The sequence below is a fragment of the Balaenoptera borealis genome (assembly GCF_965194805.1).
Source record: "Balaenoptera borealis genome assembly, chromosome: 13".
Taxonomy (NCBI): domain Eukaryota; kingdom Metazoa; phylum Chordata; class Mammalia; order Artiodactyla; family Balaenopteridae; genus Balaenoptera; species Balaenoptera borealis.
This window is the reverse complement of record NC_138870.1, coordinates 2,024,872-2,038,889: the sequence shown is the minus strand read 5'-3', so window position 1 is coordinate 2,038,889 and position 14,018 is coordinate 2,024,872. Positions and strand designations below refer to the sequence as shown.

At 49.0% G+C, this 14,018-nt stretch overlaps 2 protein-coding genes across 7 annotated transcripts in view; one reads left to right on the top strand and one right to left on the bottom strand.

Annotated features, from left to right (window-relative positions):
- DCP1B (decapping mRNA 1B) overlaps positions 1 to 5,165 on the bottom strand; it is a 53,698-nt gene extending 48,533 nt beyond the window's left edge. Inside the window, exon 1 of one of the 5 annotated variants that reach the window (XM_082350497.1) lies at positions 1,025 to 5,165. In XM_082350497.1, coding sequence (XP_082206623.1) covers positions 1,025 to 1,534 — 510 coding nt within the window. In that variant the 5' untranslated portion in view covers positions 1,535 to 5,165. The remainder of the gene's footprint in view (positions 1 to 1,024) is intronic. The other 4 variants (XM_082350498.1, XM_082350495.1, XM_082350499.1 and 1 more) reach the window with 4 other exon arrangements.
- CACNA1C (calcium voltage-gated channel subunit alpha1 C) overlaps positions 1 to 14,018 on the top strand; it is a 556,614-nt gene that overhangs the window by 34,063 nt on the left and 508,533 nt on the right. The gene's annotated exons all lie outside the window — the stretch shown is intronic.

Genomic DNA, 14,018 nt, shown 5'->3' with positions numbered 1-14,018 from the left:
GGCATCAATTTGTTTGCCCCCAGCAACTGCCCTGCAGCTAAACTAGGTCTCTTTTTTTTTCTCGGCTACCACAGCCTTAAAGATGAGTACTTGGAAAGAATGACCTTCTAAGGGATGAACTATGCGCTGTCTGAAAGCAACAAGTCCAGGAAGCAGAAAAACATAACTCCTGTAAATAATGCATTGTGCCACTTGTGACTTCTGATGAGGCTGTAGAAGGGCCGCCTTGTAACTTTGGTAACACGTGTCTCAGAGACCCTGTCCAACGCCCGTAGGAAACAACCGTTACTCAAGGGGAACCTCTCCTGTGCCCGTTAACTTCTCAGAATTCCCCAGACTCTTGGTCGGGTGTCAAGTCAGTCCAGAGAACGACACACCCCCGATCCTCATCTCTACTACGGAATTTCCTCAGCAGAATTAGGACATCATGCCTTTGGCGCTTTTCTACAGAGCGGTATACAACCGCACGTAGAATATCTGCATTTTAAAAGTTGCCGTTGAAACTTGTCCACCTCGTCGCTCAACGTCCTTGATACGAAGACCCAGGCGACACATGCCCCCGAAAACTAGGGAGACATAGCTAGGAAGCGGCGCGCTTCCTCCCCCGGGACCTCGCGGGGCAGGTGTCCCCACGTCTCTCCATTCCTGCCTCTTTTCGGTGAATTTCCTCGGTTACGAACTTAGGGCAAAGCTGTTCTCTTGTCTCCCATGTTAGGACCTACTTCTTAGTGTCTTCGCTTCTGTGAGTGGTTTTCGGGTAAACTTTAATGACCGGCTGCGGAAGGAGATAGGGAGGCCACGTGAACTACTGGGGCTGTGTCCCGTCGGGGGGCTCTCCTAGCTGACCGCCGGGACGTGCCGGAGCAGGGTGTCTGACCCGCTCCGCGGGGCTGAGTCCTGCCCGCGCTCCGTGACTCAGTTCAACGCGGCGGGAGGTGCCCGCGGACGCCGGACCCGAGTGACTGCCGGGGGGACCTCCCCGCCCGCTCGCAGCCCGTCCCCGGCCCCGCCTGCCCGCACGCACCCACTCGTTGGCCCGGTGGCCAAAGGTGTACAGGGCCACCTGGCTGGCCACGTCCACGATGCGGCTGATGTAGGGGTCGTGGCGCCGCAGGGCCGCCAGGCTAATGTCGCGCCCCTTCCCAGCTGAGTAGCCCGCCGCCGCCGCCGCCGCCATCTTCCCGCCGGCCCGCGGGGCGCCGCAGCCCTCTCGGCAGAGCGCAGAGCGCGCAGGCGTCACTGGTCGATGGCCGCGCCGCGCCCGCCCGCGATCGTTGCCACGGCAACCGCAAGGCGGCCCCCGCGCGGTCCTGCGAGCGTCCCGGGTACCGGACCATCGCTGGACGCCGCGCACGTCTGCTCCTCGGTGCTCCGCGGTCAGACCTGTAGTGATAAACACGCCTCGAGCGTGCGTAACTGAACAGGGAGGGATCTGCGATTTCTCGTGCGCGGACGCCGGGTGGTTCTTCAAGTGCAGTCCTCGACGCCCTGGCGGCTCCGAGACCCTTTCAGGGGGTCTGAGGGTCAGAACCATTTTCGTGACTATCCTAAAACTCACCTGACTCGTGCCCTGTGCTGACTTTTGCACGAATGCTGCAGAAACAATGGTGGGAGAAAGTGCACGTGTCTTAGCAGGAATCCAGGCAGGAGCCACGCTGTACAGGCCAGTGTCACTTGACAGTGTACGTGATAAGGCAGAAAAATTATTAATTTTATTACATTTCAACCTTTTGGTACACTTTTAAAAATTCTGTGTGAAAAAAAGAGGAAGAAAGCACAGAGTACGTGCCCTGAACACGGAGCTGCCATATTTGCCTCCAGGAAAACACTTGAGTGCTTAAGTCGCAAGCTGAGCTAGTGTTTTTATTTTTATTTTCACGGAACACTATTTTTACTTGAAAGAAAGATGGGCAAACTATGGGTATTCAGACAGGCATTTGACAGACATTTTTTTAGAAAATAAATAACGTGCACCTGTCACTTCCAGGAAAACAAGGGGTAATTATTGTCACCAATGATAATTTTTGAGCTTTCAAGCGAGAATGAGAAGTTTACAAAATGTGTATCCACTGCCATGAGCTTGGCAGCTTCTCAATACTTAAAGTCTTTTCTGATGAGATTGCTGGGTATTTGGAAAGCCTGTGATGAGGGAGTTCCTCTTTAAAACTTGGGAGAAAGGTGAAAGTTGATCACTCAGGTACATGCATAACTGGATGTACATTTTTGTTAAAATATTTCAATAAAGCTTTAAAGTTTCTTTTATATCTTTGAGCCTTGGAGTCTATAGGCGAAGTCTCCCTTTTGATAATTTCAGGGAGCATAGACACACCCTTGCTGTCTCTCTAGTACTTGGTCCAATGCCTTGTGCTGAATAGAAATTGTTAAATGCCGATTCTATTGAACTCAACCATGAGCTAGTCAAATTTACTGATTAAATGTCAGCTTTTTAAAAGAGCTCATGATTTACAGAATACTGAGATCCAAGTTGGCATGAAAGAGCGTACAATAACAAGTCCTGATCTTTCAGAGTTTACGTTCTAAAAAAGATAGAAAAAAATGGAAAGGTTTGTTTAATTTTCCATGTTATAAAGAAAACAAGAAAGAAAAGGGAAAAGACCTTGAAGATTAGCGATCACACTCAGAAAAAGAAGATATATAATGCTGCAATGGCTTCAGCATTGCAACGTTGTTTGTCTCCTGGCCTCAGAGCTTTGTTCTCTTAAAATTCTTTTTTCCCCCCAAATTCTTAAAGATCTAACCTTCTAGGATGAAGACAGAGTTCTGCCTAATTTCTACTTGAATAATCTGTGTTTGTAAAATCATGTCATCATCACTTATCCAAATATACTAAGTTACAGGCTCTTTATTAGTAAAAGGCCATTTTTAAAAAATTGGGGTATAGTTGTTTCACAATGTTGTGTTAGTTTCTACTGTACAGCGAAGTGGAGTTCCCTGTGCCATACAGCAGTTTCTCACTAGTTATTTTATACATATTAGTGTATATATGTCAATCCCAATCTCCCAATTCATCCCACCCACCCCCTTTCCCCCCTTGGTGTCCATACGTTTGTTTTCTACATCTGTGTCTCTATTTCTGCCTTGCAAACTGGTTCATCTGTACCATTTTTCTAGATTCGACATATATGCGTTAATATATGATATTTGTTTTTCCCTTTCTGACTTACTTCACTCTGTATGACAGTCTCTAGGTCCATCCATGTCTCTATAAATGACCCAATTTCGTTCCTTTTTATGGCTGAGTAATATTCCATTGTATATATGTACCACATCTTCTAAAAGGCCATTTAAAATGAGCAAATTCTTTTAAAATCCATATAACTTCAATTTCCACTGGCTTCCACATTGTGGTCATACTTACCCTGTGTTTCCAGAAGCCTCATCATGATACCTTGAACAAATATTGGGGTCTTTGGGTTTCATGATTATTTTATAATTGTCATAATGAGATAAAATATGTGCTAACAGTTGGTGTTACAAAGTTGTATACCACAATTTAAAACAAGTTATAGTATGATTTAAAAAATAGTGTCTGGGTCCAGGATGTTTATGCCATTGCAATGACTAAGATAAAATTCACCACTTAAGGTAATTGTAAGAACACAGTATGTTTAAATTGTTTGGAAATAGATATAGAACTGGAAAATGTTTGGTTTTGTAGCCATGTATGGATGTTTGTGTACAAATATAAACTGACTTTTTATGGCATGATTGTATAGAGATGTAAATACACAGTCTGGTTTATTAGTACTCTTTTCTTCACTGTGTAAAGGACCTCTAAGTTTTGCATTTGTCCCGTAGTAGAATGTGTTGGAATGGAGGGGAAAGAGGAGCTTCCAGGATGCACCTAAGAGTTTGTGATTCTAAAATGGCTAAAACAGCCTCTGATGCCCTGCTGGTGCTGCCTGTATGAATTGCCCTTCATGCTGGGAATTTTATACCAAATGGTGACAGAAGTGGGCAGTTAATGCCCTCTTTCTCCCAGTGGAGGAAAACGGTTTGAAGCTGTGTGTTATCAGTTGTTTTCAATGCATGGTTTGTTTCTTTTTGAAGCAGCAGAGCACAGCAGAAAGGGCACCCCCTTGGAAAGGGAAACTGGTTAAACTTATTTTTACCTCACTTGGAACTTGGGGATCATAATATCACAACTTCACAGGGTAAATGAGATCAAATGAGGAGAAAATGTACCCAGAAAAGATTTGCAATGTGTAAAATGTTCTGCAAATGAAAAAGCTATTACTGTTATAATTATCATCATCATCATCATTATTATTTCTAATAGAAGCCCGGAAGGGATTCTTCGTGTCTAATTACCCAGCCAGAGCTCAAATCATCTCAACAAAGTTCTGCATAAGCGACAAGGAACACGTTAAATCCCAAGACGGTTCATTCCCAATATTTTTATGTGGTGGAGGATGTGAGCTAAGACATATTTATCAGGAGCTCCACAATTAGAGGAAGAAATGATGTAGGAAATATATAGGTCGATGTTCCACGAGATTGCAAAGGGGTTAAGATGTGAAACACTCATCAGAGGGACTTGGAACAGAATGAGAAGGGGCAGATGTGGGGAGGGAAGAGGCCTGATGGGTGGGGGTAGGAGGTAGCCTGGAGAAAGGGTTAGAACGTCTCCGGTCTGGGCCCAGCAGCTGCCTGGACTGACCCTCTGCTCACCTGACCTGGAAAGGGCCCGGATCTCTTCAGAGCTCTTCAGAGCGGGGACCATTCTTGCATGTTCTCTTCTGATCCCTGTTTGCCTCTCTCTGCAAGTCCCATAAAATCTAGTCCTTTCAGGCTCATTGTCAGGGGTCAGGTGAAGGCTTCGTGGGCCTGGAGGGCGTCTACAGTAACATCTTTTCAGTTGCTGCCCGGAGCACGCTACGAAGAGGAAGGGCCTTTGATTCCCCACGAAGAGATATAGGCTTAAAAGGCAAAGACCTGACTGTGGTGACTGATGCGCCTGGGCCCAGCCCGGGTCCCTCAAGGCAGCAGGATGTGGAAGGGAGGGTCGGAGGCAGAAGAACCGCTCTCCCTGCTTCACGACTGTGCCACGGAGGGGACAGTGGGAGCCGTGCAGAGACCAGCTGCCATCTCTCTGGAAACACAGGCAGCTCTGTGTCCCGTAAGTGAGGAAGCTGCTATTTAACGGGGCCGACTTCTCATGGAGGAGCCTTGTCCTGGGGCGGAGCGGCTTGTGCGGTTGTCAGTGGGTCGTCCGCTGCACTCTGAGCTGCTGTCAGGTGAGGTGGGCGTGTGTGGTCCTGGCGGGTTCATCGCAGTGGCGCTAAGTCGTCTGGGGATGGCCTGATGGCCATCTGATTCTAGCAGGGTCCACAGTTCTGGGCAAGTCACCTCACTTCTGTGGAATATAGGGACGGAGTTGGAAGGCTGCTTCCCAGCTCCAGGCTCTGCGCTGCTTTATCGGACCACCTCTGTCCATGTCAGATGCAGCCATCTTAGCAAACACGGAGCTAAGCCTGGAAACAATAATGAATAATCTATTTAATAGGTCTTGAAATTAGGTCAAAGGAGCAGCCTGTTAAGGACTTTGAAATGTTATATCAAAGCTGAGGGCTGAATGCTTTAGCCAAGAAAGAGAAAGGGTTTTCTTCTTTCCTTGGTTGTTTCTTGTTCTCAGAGGAAAGCAGTCGTGTTGCGAGAAAGGAATGTTTATCCTCGCGCTCCTTCACATGGCCTCCTGCCAGAGTGATTGGCCCTCGCTGCAGATTTTTTTTTTTTTTTGGCTGCATTGGGTCTTCGTTGCTGCGCACAGGCTTTCTCTAGTTGCGGGGAGCGGGGGCTACTCTGCGTTGCGGTGCACAGGCTTCTCATTGCGGTGGCTTCTTGTTGCGGAGCACGGGCCCTAGGCGCGCGGGCTTCAGTAGTTGCAGCACACGGGCTCAGTAGTTGTGGCTCGCAGGCTTAGTTGCTCCGCAGCATGTGGGATCTTCCCGGACCAGGGCTCGAACCCGTGTCCCCTGCACTGGCAGGCGGATCCCTAACCACTGCGCCACCAGGGAAGCCCCTCGCTGCAGATTTTTAATCTAGGTGAAATGCAGGTTTCAACCTATCTGTGATGACTTCCATGGAGGTCTATGAGAAGCGGTCCGGAAAAGGTGTCAGGGACCCCTGGGTGGAATGCGTTTGAAGAATTTTCTAATTACTTGTTATTGTTACAACCGACCGTGTCAGCTCTTCACTTTGTGATTGACTTTTCTCTTTCTAAACTGATGTATGAAGCCCCAGAGGAAAATGAACTGCACGATGTTGTGCTGAACTACACTTAAGTCCAAGGTGAGAGGCTCTGGAAAGACACTTGGCTTGATCAGGAGCTGGGACCCTGGGAGGGGCTGGAGGCTGGAGTTGGGGACAGAACCTGCCGCTGTGGTGTCTCGTCCTGCAGGTCCGGCGTAAATAGTCTCAGCCCACAGACTGCAGCCCACAGGCCAAGTCTGGCCCTCTGCCTGGTTTGTAAATAAAGTTTTATTGGGGCACAGCCACGCCCACCGCATTGTCCGTGGCACTTTCACCCTGCAACAGCGGAGGTGATGAAACCAGACGGCCTGGGCTTCGTTACCTGAAACGGTTGCTCTCTGCTCCTTGACAAGGTTTGCTGATCCCTGACCTATGTTATTTAACAAATCAGTGAGTAACTTGCGTCAGGGACCCTCTACACGCCAGTAGGCACCTGTTTGTGTCCATCATAAGCACACGATGGATTGGAAAGGGGACAAGGATGAAGCCTCGGAACTGTGCTCAAGGAGTTGTAATCTGGTCGAGGACACGAAGATTGGCTTATGTGAAAAGATGGGGACAATAAAAGGTGACATATAATCACGGGTTAAGTTGTGACGTATAGACAAGCACTAGGGTTTGCAGAAAGGGAGGGAGGGCCGGCGAGAGCCCCAGTAGCTGGAGACAGCGACGTTGAATGGAATAAAGTCCCAGGACACACGAGAGCTGGGATGCGCCTTGGGATCCACTATGATTGGATTTGACCTCTGTTCCTACTCATGTCATTTAAGTCACTGATATTTCTGGCCTGCTGTTTAGGGGATACCTTAATGACCAGAAATATTTCTGAGTAACTTTAGCTGACTGATTTTCCTAGGATTTGGGATTCCTTCCATCTCCCTAAACTGCAGGGAATTTAATCTAGTCACGGTGGCAGGGTGTCGTTCTTTTTTGGAGACAATATGGTGTAATGAGCTTGGGGTCAGAGGCCTGGATCTGAATCCCCTCTGCACTGTGGAGCCTCGGGGGCTCTGGAACACTCTGGGTCTCAGTTTCTTCATCTGAAAAGTAGGGACAAGGATAACGTCTGCCTGTCTGCGTGGTCGTGAGAACTGGATAACAAAGTCACGTGAAGGGCTCAGACTGTACAAGGCAGGGCCGTGTGGATGGTCAGCCACTGACCACTGCCCGGCATAACAGCAGCGTATGTGTCCTGTTCCAGGGAGCCGTCCTCACTTCCAGAACAAAAGTTAGTTCTTTACTGTTTATAAAGACAATTTGTGTAGAGCACAAAGTACTCGAACGCCAAGTGCAGCGTGACTGCTGCCTGCTGTTTACTAATGGCCCGGAGTCTTAATTCTCACATAACGGCCACTGCCAGGCCACCAGCTATTTCTGTGGTGTCTTGGGGATCCTGGAACGGGGCCTCGGGTCTACACCTGCAGGAATCGCGGGTGTTCCCGGGGACTGTACCCACTCCCTCTGGAGGTCAGGCAGGTTGGCGGTGGGATGGCCTTGTTGATGGGGAGAGGCTTTCCTATGCTCTCACCCATTTCAGCGGTTGTGGGTGACTCGAGACCAGACCAGTTTTCCCGGTTTGCAGTAAGGAGATAGTAACACATTTTTGTGACTGTTGTGAGTATTGCTGAACGAGCTCTTTGGAACACTCTATGTTTTGATGTCATCATAGAACACGAGGCTTTAAACCGGGTCTGAGTGTCCTGTGGACAAAGCCTGACGACAGCCTTGCTTGTTTCCCTGGAGGTCATTCGAAGATTAAAGCGCAGGGTGTTTTCTGTGTTTCCTGTTGGTGACAAATGGCTTCTCCAGTGCTCGACCTTCTCCGCTGACGTGCAGACGTGGGGAGCCCGCGCACGGCGTGACGACGCGGGGGCTGCCTCTGAGGCCTGTAGCATTAATATATTAAAAAGATTTTTTTAATTGAAATATAGTTGATTTACCATGTTGTGTTAGTTTCAGGTGTACAGCAAAGTGATTCAGTTATACGTATGTATCTATTCTTTTTCAGATTCTCTTCTGTTATACGTTATTACAAGGTATTGAACATAGTTCCCTGTGCTGTATAGTAGGTCCTTGCTGTTTATCTATTCTAAGCACATTTTTTAAGAACTGCAAACACTGAAGTCGCTTTTCGGTTTTGTTTGCTCTTATTAAGAATGACATTGGCTTGATAAGAAAACTAGAAACTGTCAGGAAAGCAAACACCTTTATTTAACCCAAATAAGCCATGTTTAGCCTAAACTGGGAGAGCTCTGATAATAAGTAGAGCAGTTCACGTCTGTGCCCTGAGAGCACCCGAGAAGTGGGTAGTAAGTGTCTCTACACTTGTCTGTCTGAAACCCTTTACAGGTAGTCGCTTATTCACTTGATGAACATTTGTTACGCTCTGTAACAGGACAGGCACTGAATGCGGCGGAGACCAAGACGGGCACGCCAGGCCCTCTGGAGTCCACAATCTGACCGGGAAACGGCCGCACAAACGGGTCAGGACGAGAAAGCGGGGCCAGCGCTGCGTGGAGGTTCGGAGAGCTGTGGGAACACACGGCAGAGGCACCAGAAAGGCGTCCGTGTCTGTAAATGAACTGCCAAGTGTGACAGAATGAAGGCCTTGCATGTCCTGTGATTGTGCCCAGATGGGGGACCAGCCCTGACGGGTAGAGGCTGGGCCCCTTTGCTCTTAGACCTTGAGGCTTTTCTTGGGTGGTTTGAGCCTCTGGCCTTAGAGAGGATCTTGAGCCTGGTCTGAGTGGCGCTGTCGGCGGCATCCCGTAGCCACCTCGATCCCCTCTGGCCGTGGAGCTCTGCAGACTGAGTGAGACCCTCCCAGGGCTGTGGCCCAGGTCTCCCACATGAACTTGAACCACCAGTGGTCTCACTGCTCAGCCCTCTCTCGTCTGCTCCTTGGGGTTTCCCTTCCCAAGAGGACAGTCTGGGTCCTCTCCGTCTTGTCACTCTGAGGCAGGGCAGAAACGACTACGTCAGTCCCTGGGGGAGGCTGGTTTATCCGTCTGTGGACCCTCCTGTATTCTGCCCCTCCCCAGGGCTGGGAGACCGTCCTCAGGCAGGGCTAACTCACTGGGCTACATTGATTCCTCCTTATTTTTTCTTTCTTTTATTAAAATAATTAATTAATTAATTTTGGGGGGGTTGCGTTGGGTCTTCATTGCTGTGTGCGGGTTTTTCTCTAGTTCTGGCAAGCGGGGGCTACTCTTCATTGCGATGCGCGGGCTTCTCATTGTGGTGGTTCTCTTGTTGCAGAGCACGGGCTCTAGGCACGCGGGCTTCAGTAGCTGTGGCACGCGGGCTCAGTAGTTGTGGCTCACGGGCTCTAGAGCGCAGGCTCAGTAGTTGTGGTACACGGGCTTAGTTGCTCTGCGGCATGTGGGATCTTCCCGGACCAGGGCTCGAACCCGTGTCCCCTGCATTGGCAGGCGGATTCTTTTTTTTTTTTTTTTTTATAAATTTATTTATTTATTTATCTATCTATTTTTGGCTGTGTTGGGTCTTCGTTTCTGTGCGAGGGCTTTCTCTAGTTGCGGCAAGCGGGGGCCACTCTTCATCGCGGTGCACGGGCCTCTCACTGTCGCGGCCTCTCTCGTTGCGGAGCACAGGCTCCAGACGCGCAGGCTCAGTAGCTGTGGCTCACGGGCTTAGTTGCTCCGCGGCATATGGGATCCTCCCGGACCAGGGCTCGAACCCGTGTCCCCTGCATTGGCAGGCAGATTCTCAACCACTGCGCCACCAGGGAAGCCCAAAATTTTTTTTAATTTTATTTATTTATTTGGCCGCGCAACATGTGGGATCTTAGTTCCCCCACCAGGGATAGAACCCGCGTCCCCTGCATTGGAAGCAAAGAGTCTTAACCACTGGGCCACCAGGGAAGTCCCGGCAGGCGGATTCTTAACCACTGCGCCACCAGGGTAGTCCCCTCCTTATTCTTTCTAAGGAGCTTTTACGTCCTTCCCTGCATCTCACAAAGAAAGCCATGGTGGTCGCCCATCCCAGCCCCAATTTCCCCTTAGTGGGGGCTGAAAAGTCCAGGAGTAGCTGGCTGGGTGTCCACGTATGGAGATTCCAGGAGCCCCCTTTTTGCCTGGGCTTGATGTTGGGGGTGGAGGAGAGGCAGGGGTAATTCCTAGGTATTACAGTTAGAATCGTCACGCAGAAAAGTGGTTTCAGCCACCTCTTTGTATGAAGGAGCAGAGCTGGAGGGCTGAGGTCACCCCGGTCAGAGGAGAGACAGCCTAGGCAGATCCTCCAGCCCGGCCGCCTCAGGATTGCTGGAGGGCATTTAAACAGGACTAGCCGTGCCCGGGGCCCAGCCAGACTCCTGCATGCAGCCGTGAGGTCGGGCCTGGGAGTCTCCTCCAAGTGGTTCTCACTGCAGCCTCTGTGCCAAGGCCGAGCCCCCCTGGGTTCGAATCTGGCTCAGCTGGGGTGGGAACTTGGGCAATTTATGTATCCCGTGTAGACCTCAGCTTCCTTCCCTGTGAAATGAGGTTATTAATGATACCGACTTTGTAGGACTGTTGTTGAGAATCAGACAAAAAATACAAGCACCTGAAATGTATCAAGTACTTAATAAAAATAAACGACTGAGATGTTATTTGTTAATAGCAGAACAGGATAAGACATCAGGCCTCCTGATTTTCGGGCAGTGCTCCTTCCAGCATGGACATTTATCAAGGCCTATGGTGATGAATTCGGTGTAAAATGGGTGCTTTGTCCTTTAAAATGACATCAGTGGCCTTGTTCCTTATTCCTTATTTTCAAGGCCTCTTAAGCTTCACTCTATTTCAGTGTTTCCTGCTTGATATAATTCATTTGCTTATCTGCTCATTCATTTGTTCTTTGAGTTGACAAACATCTGTTGGGTGTCTATTAGGTGCCAAGTACTACCTAAATATCATCAATATAACAAAAAAATTAAATATAGACCCTGCCTTCCAGGACCTTAAAGTTTAATGGAGGAGAAGCACTAAAACAAATGATTGTACCATGTACTTATTACGACAGTAGGTTTGTAAAAAAAAAAAAAAAAGTTCTAAGAACAGTTTCTAGTTCTCCAGGCAATCTGGGAGACCAAAAAATTATTTCAGTTTTGGTGTTGACTAAGGTGTCATACTCTGGCTTTACCCTATGACCTTCTGATTTAATTGAGATGGGACGTGACCTGAGCGTGGGGATTTTTCAAGCTCCCGGGGGATTTTAATGGGCATCAAAGTGTGGGAACCACTGATGTATTATAGAGGCTTCCTGCTCATTAAGGATAGAACTTGGGAAAGACAGACTGGAGCCGGCATCTGGCTTCACCTTTGGGATTTGACAATGGGGTTCACTTGAAGGTTTTTAAAGGAGACGTGACGTGTAAGTTTCAGAAAGACTATTCTGGCTGCAATGTGGGAATGGGTAGGGCCGGAGACAGAGTAATCTGTCAGGAGAAGGGATGATCCCGAGGCCTGAACGGGATGGGTGGTGGGACCCTTATGCTCAGTACCAGCGGAAACCCAGGCACATGGTGGTGGGTGGCGCGGAGAAAAGGACTCTCGGCAACTGAGATGTTTGCTTCTGCTGGTTTTCGGCCTTGAGATTTAATTACTGCCTTCTCCGTAAATATCTAAGGAATTCTGCCGATACTCACGAGGTCGGTCTTTAAATGAGGGTGGCTCGTTCAAGAGCTCTCCAGCATGTATGGGTTTCAGAATGATACAGAGATGAATTACCACCCTTACAAAAATAAGAGGACACAGTCAGATTTCGTAATTACTTGCTTAATTTTGGCAAAGCGGATCATTACGCTTCCAAATAGACTTTCAGAGGGAAGGCAGAGAAGGGGTGGCGTGGTTGCTTACAAGGATCCAATTACCTGGATAATGGCCAAATAGCCACTTAACACTGTGATGTGGAGACGGCTGTTTCTGGGTTTTTTTCCCCTTACCTAATGCTTCTAGTCATCAAACATAATTTTACTGTTGTTAGGTCTGTGGAGCTGACGCGAGTCTGGTGGCGAGACGGTAGGATTCATTCGCCTTGAGCTCCATCAGATTCAGTTGTCAGTCGAGTCCTGGTGCCGACCCACTCGGGGGGAGAAGGAGGCTCTTCGGACGAGCCTGGCTGGAGCTGCCGTCTCGGCCGGAAGGCTCAGCACCACTTAGACAAACCATCGGTCACCTTCCAAACGGACACAACACAACGTTCACGTCCCACCAAGAGTGAGGCTCCGAGTACTTTTCACAGTCCTTTAACGTGTAAAGACCATTCTGGGCTCGAGGGTCTGCAAAACCAAGCCACCGGCCAGTCTGCAGACGCCTGGCCTAAACAATTAACACAACAACACATCAAGGGCAGATGGGTAGCATTTGCTGATTTCCCTGCTGTAAATACTCTCGCTGTGACTTGATTTCAAATAGCGACACGAACCTGGCCGTACGTGGGGTTACGGGGAGACCGGGGGTCCAGCGTGGGGGGGTGTTTCCACCACACAGATGCGATGGGCTAAACAGAGAACAGAGATGACGGTAAAATGCAGTAAAACGGTTGAGGAGTGATGAGCTTTTGAGTATTTCTTCCCTGAGTTTTTAATGTAATCTATTTCATCGTAAGCCTACAGAATTCAATTTTTATACTCTTGTTTTTTTAATTAATTAATTTGGCTGCGTCAGGTCTTAGTTGTGGCACACAGGATCTTCCTTGCAGCTTGTGGGCTCCAGAGCACACAGGCTTAGTTGCCCCGTGGCGTGTGGGATCTTAGTTCCCTGACCAGGGATCTAGCCCGCGCCCCCTGCATTGGCAGGTGGATTCTTAACCACTGAGCCACCAGGGAAGCCCCCAGAATTCGATTTTAGTGCTGGCTCTACTTGACAATCGGTTCACACAATTTCTGAAAATTTAACAATCTCCTCTCAGAGCTGGTTCAGGTCGGCCCCCGCACACCTTTTCTAGGAAAAGGGAAGTCAGGGTGTGGAGAGGCATTTGGGGATTAAAGCGAAGGGGCCACGAACCATGACATTCGAGGCCATGGACAAACAACCACACCGTCAGTTGGGATGGAGCCAGGCCTGGCGTTGCAGACAGTGGTGCTGTTGCAGAGGGAATTCGGGCCGTCTGTCTTAACAAGCGTGACTCGACTAATTTGGGGAGAAAACTCAGTTCAGTTTGACCCATACCTGGCAGGGACTGAGAACTTGACTTAGGTGTGGCAAATCTGATTTTAAACACACTGTGCTCGAATGTCCATGTGAGTAGAACTACCAGGTAAGACAAAGGCAGAGCCTTTCCCTAACCATCACGCTGGGGTTTCTGTCCTAACCTAGCTCTCTTACCAACACGCAAGCAGTGGTCCCAAGTCCCTCATTTTAAGAAACGCTTAACCCTCCCTTGAACATTGCCTAAGGAGGGAGTAAAATCTATCCCCCTCCACTGAGAGATGTGATTCCTGATTACTGAAGGGACAAAAGTAGAGGCTAGACTGTGGGTCCCTGGGTCATTATTTTGGCTTCAAACTGTGTGAGTCTAAACAGAGTGGGTGGAGGGTTGGGTAGGAAGGAAAGAGGAAGGGGAAATGCTGAGGTGGAGATGCTTGAGGATGGTGGTGTAGCGGGGTGGCCGCTAGGTGACGTGTTCTTTGTGCGAGGGGACCCGTTAACCAGAGCACTGATTGATTTGCTCACAGATTTTTTTCCTTTTTAGTGCGAGTGGTTGAATGGGAGAGAAGGGAAGAAGGAAGGGCTGATTTGGTGGAAGGC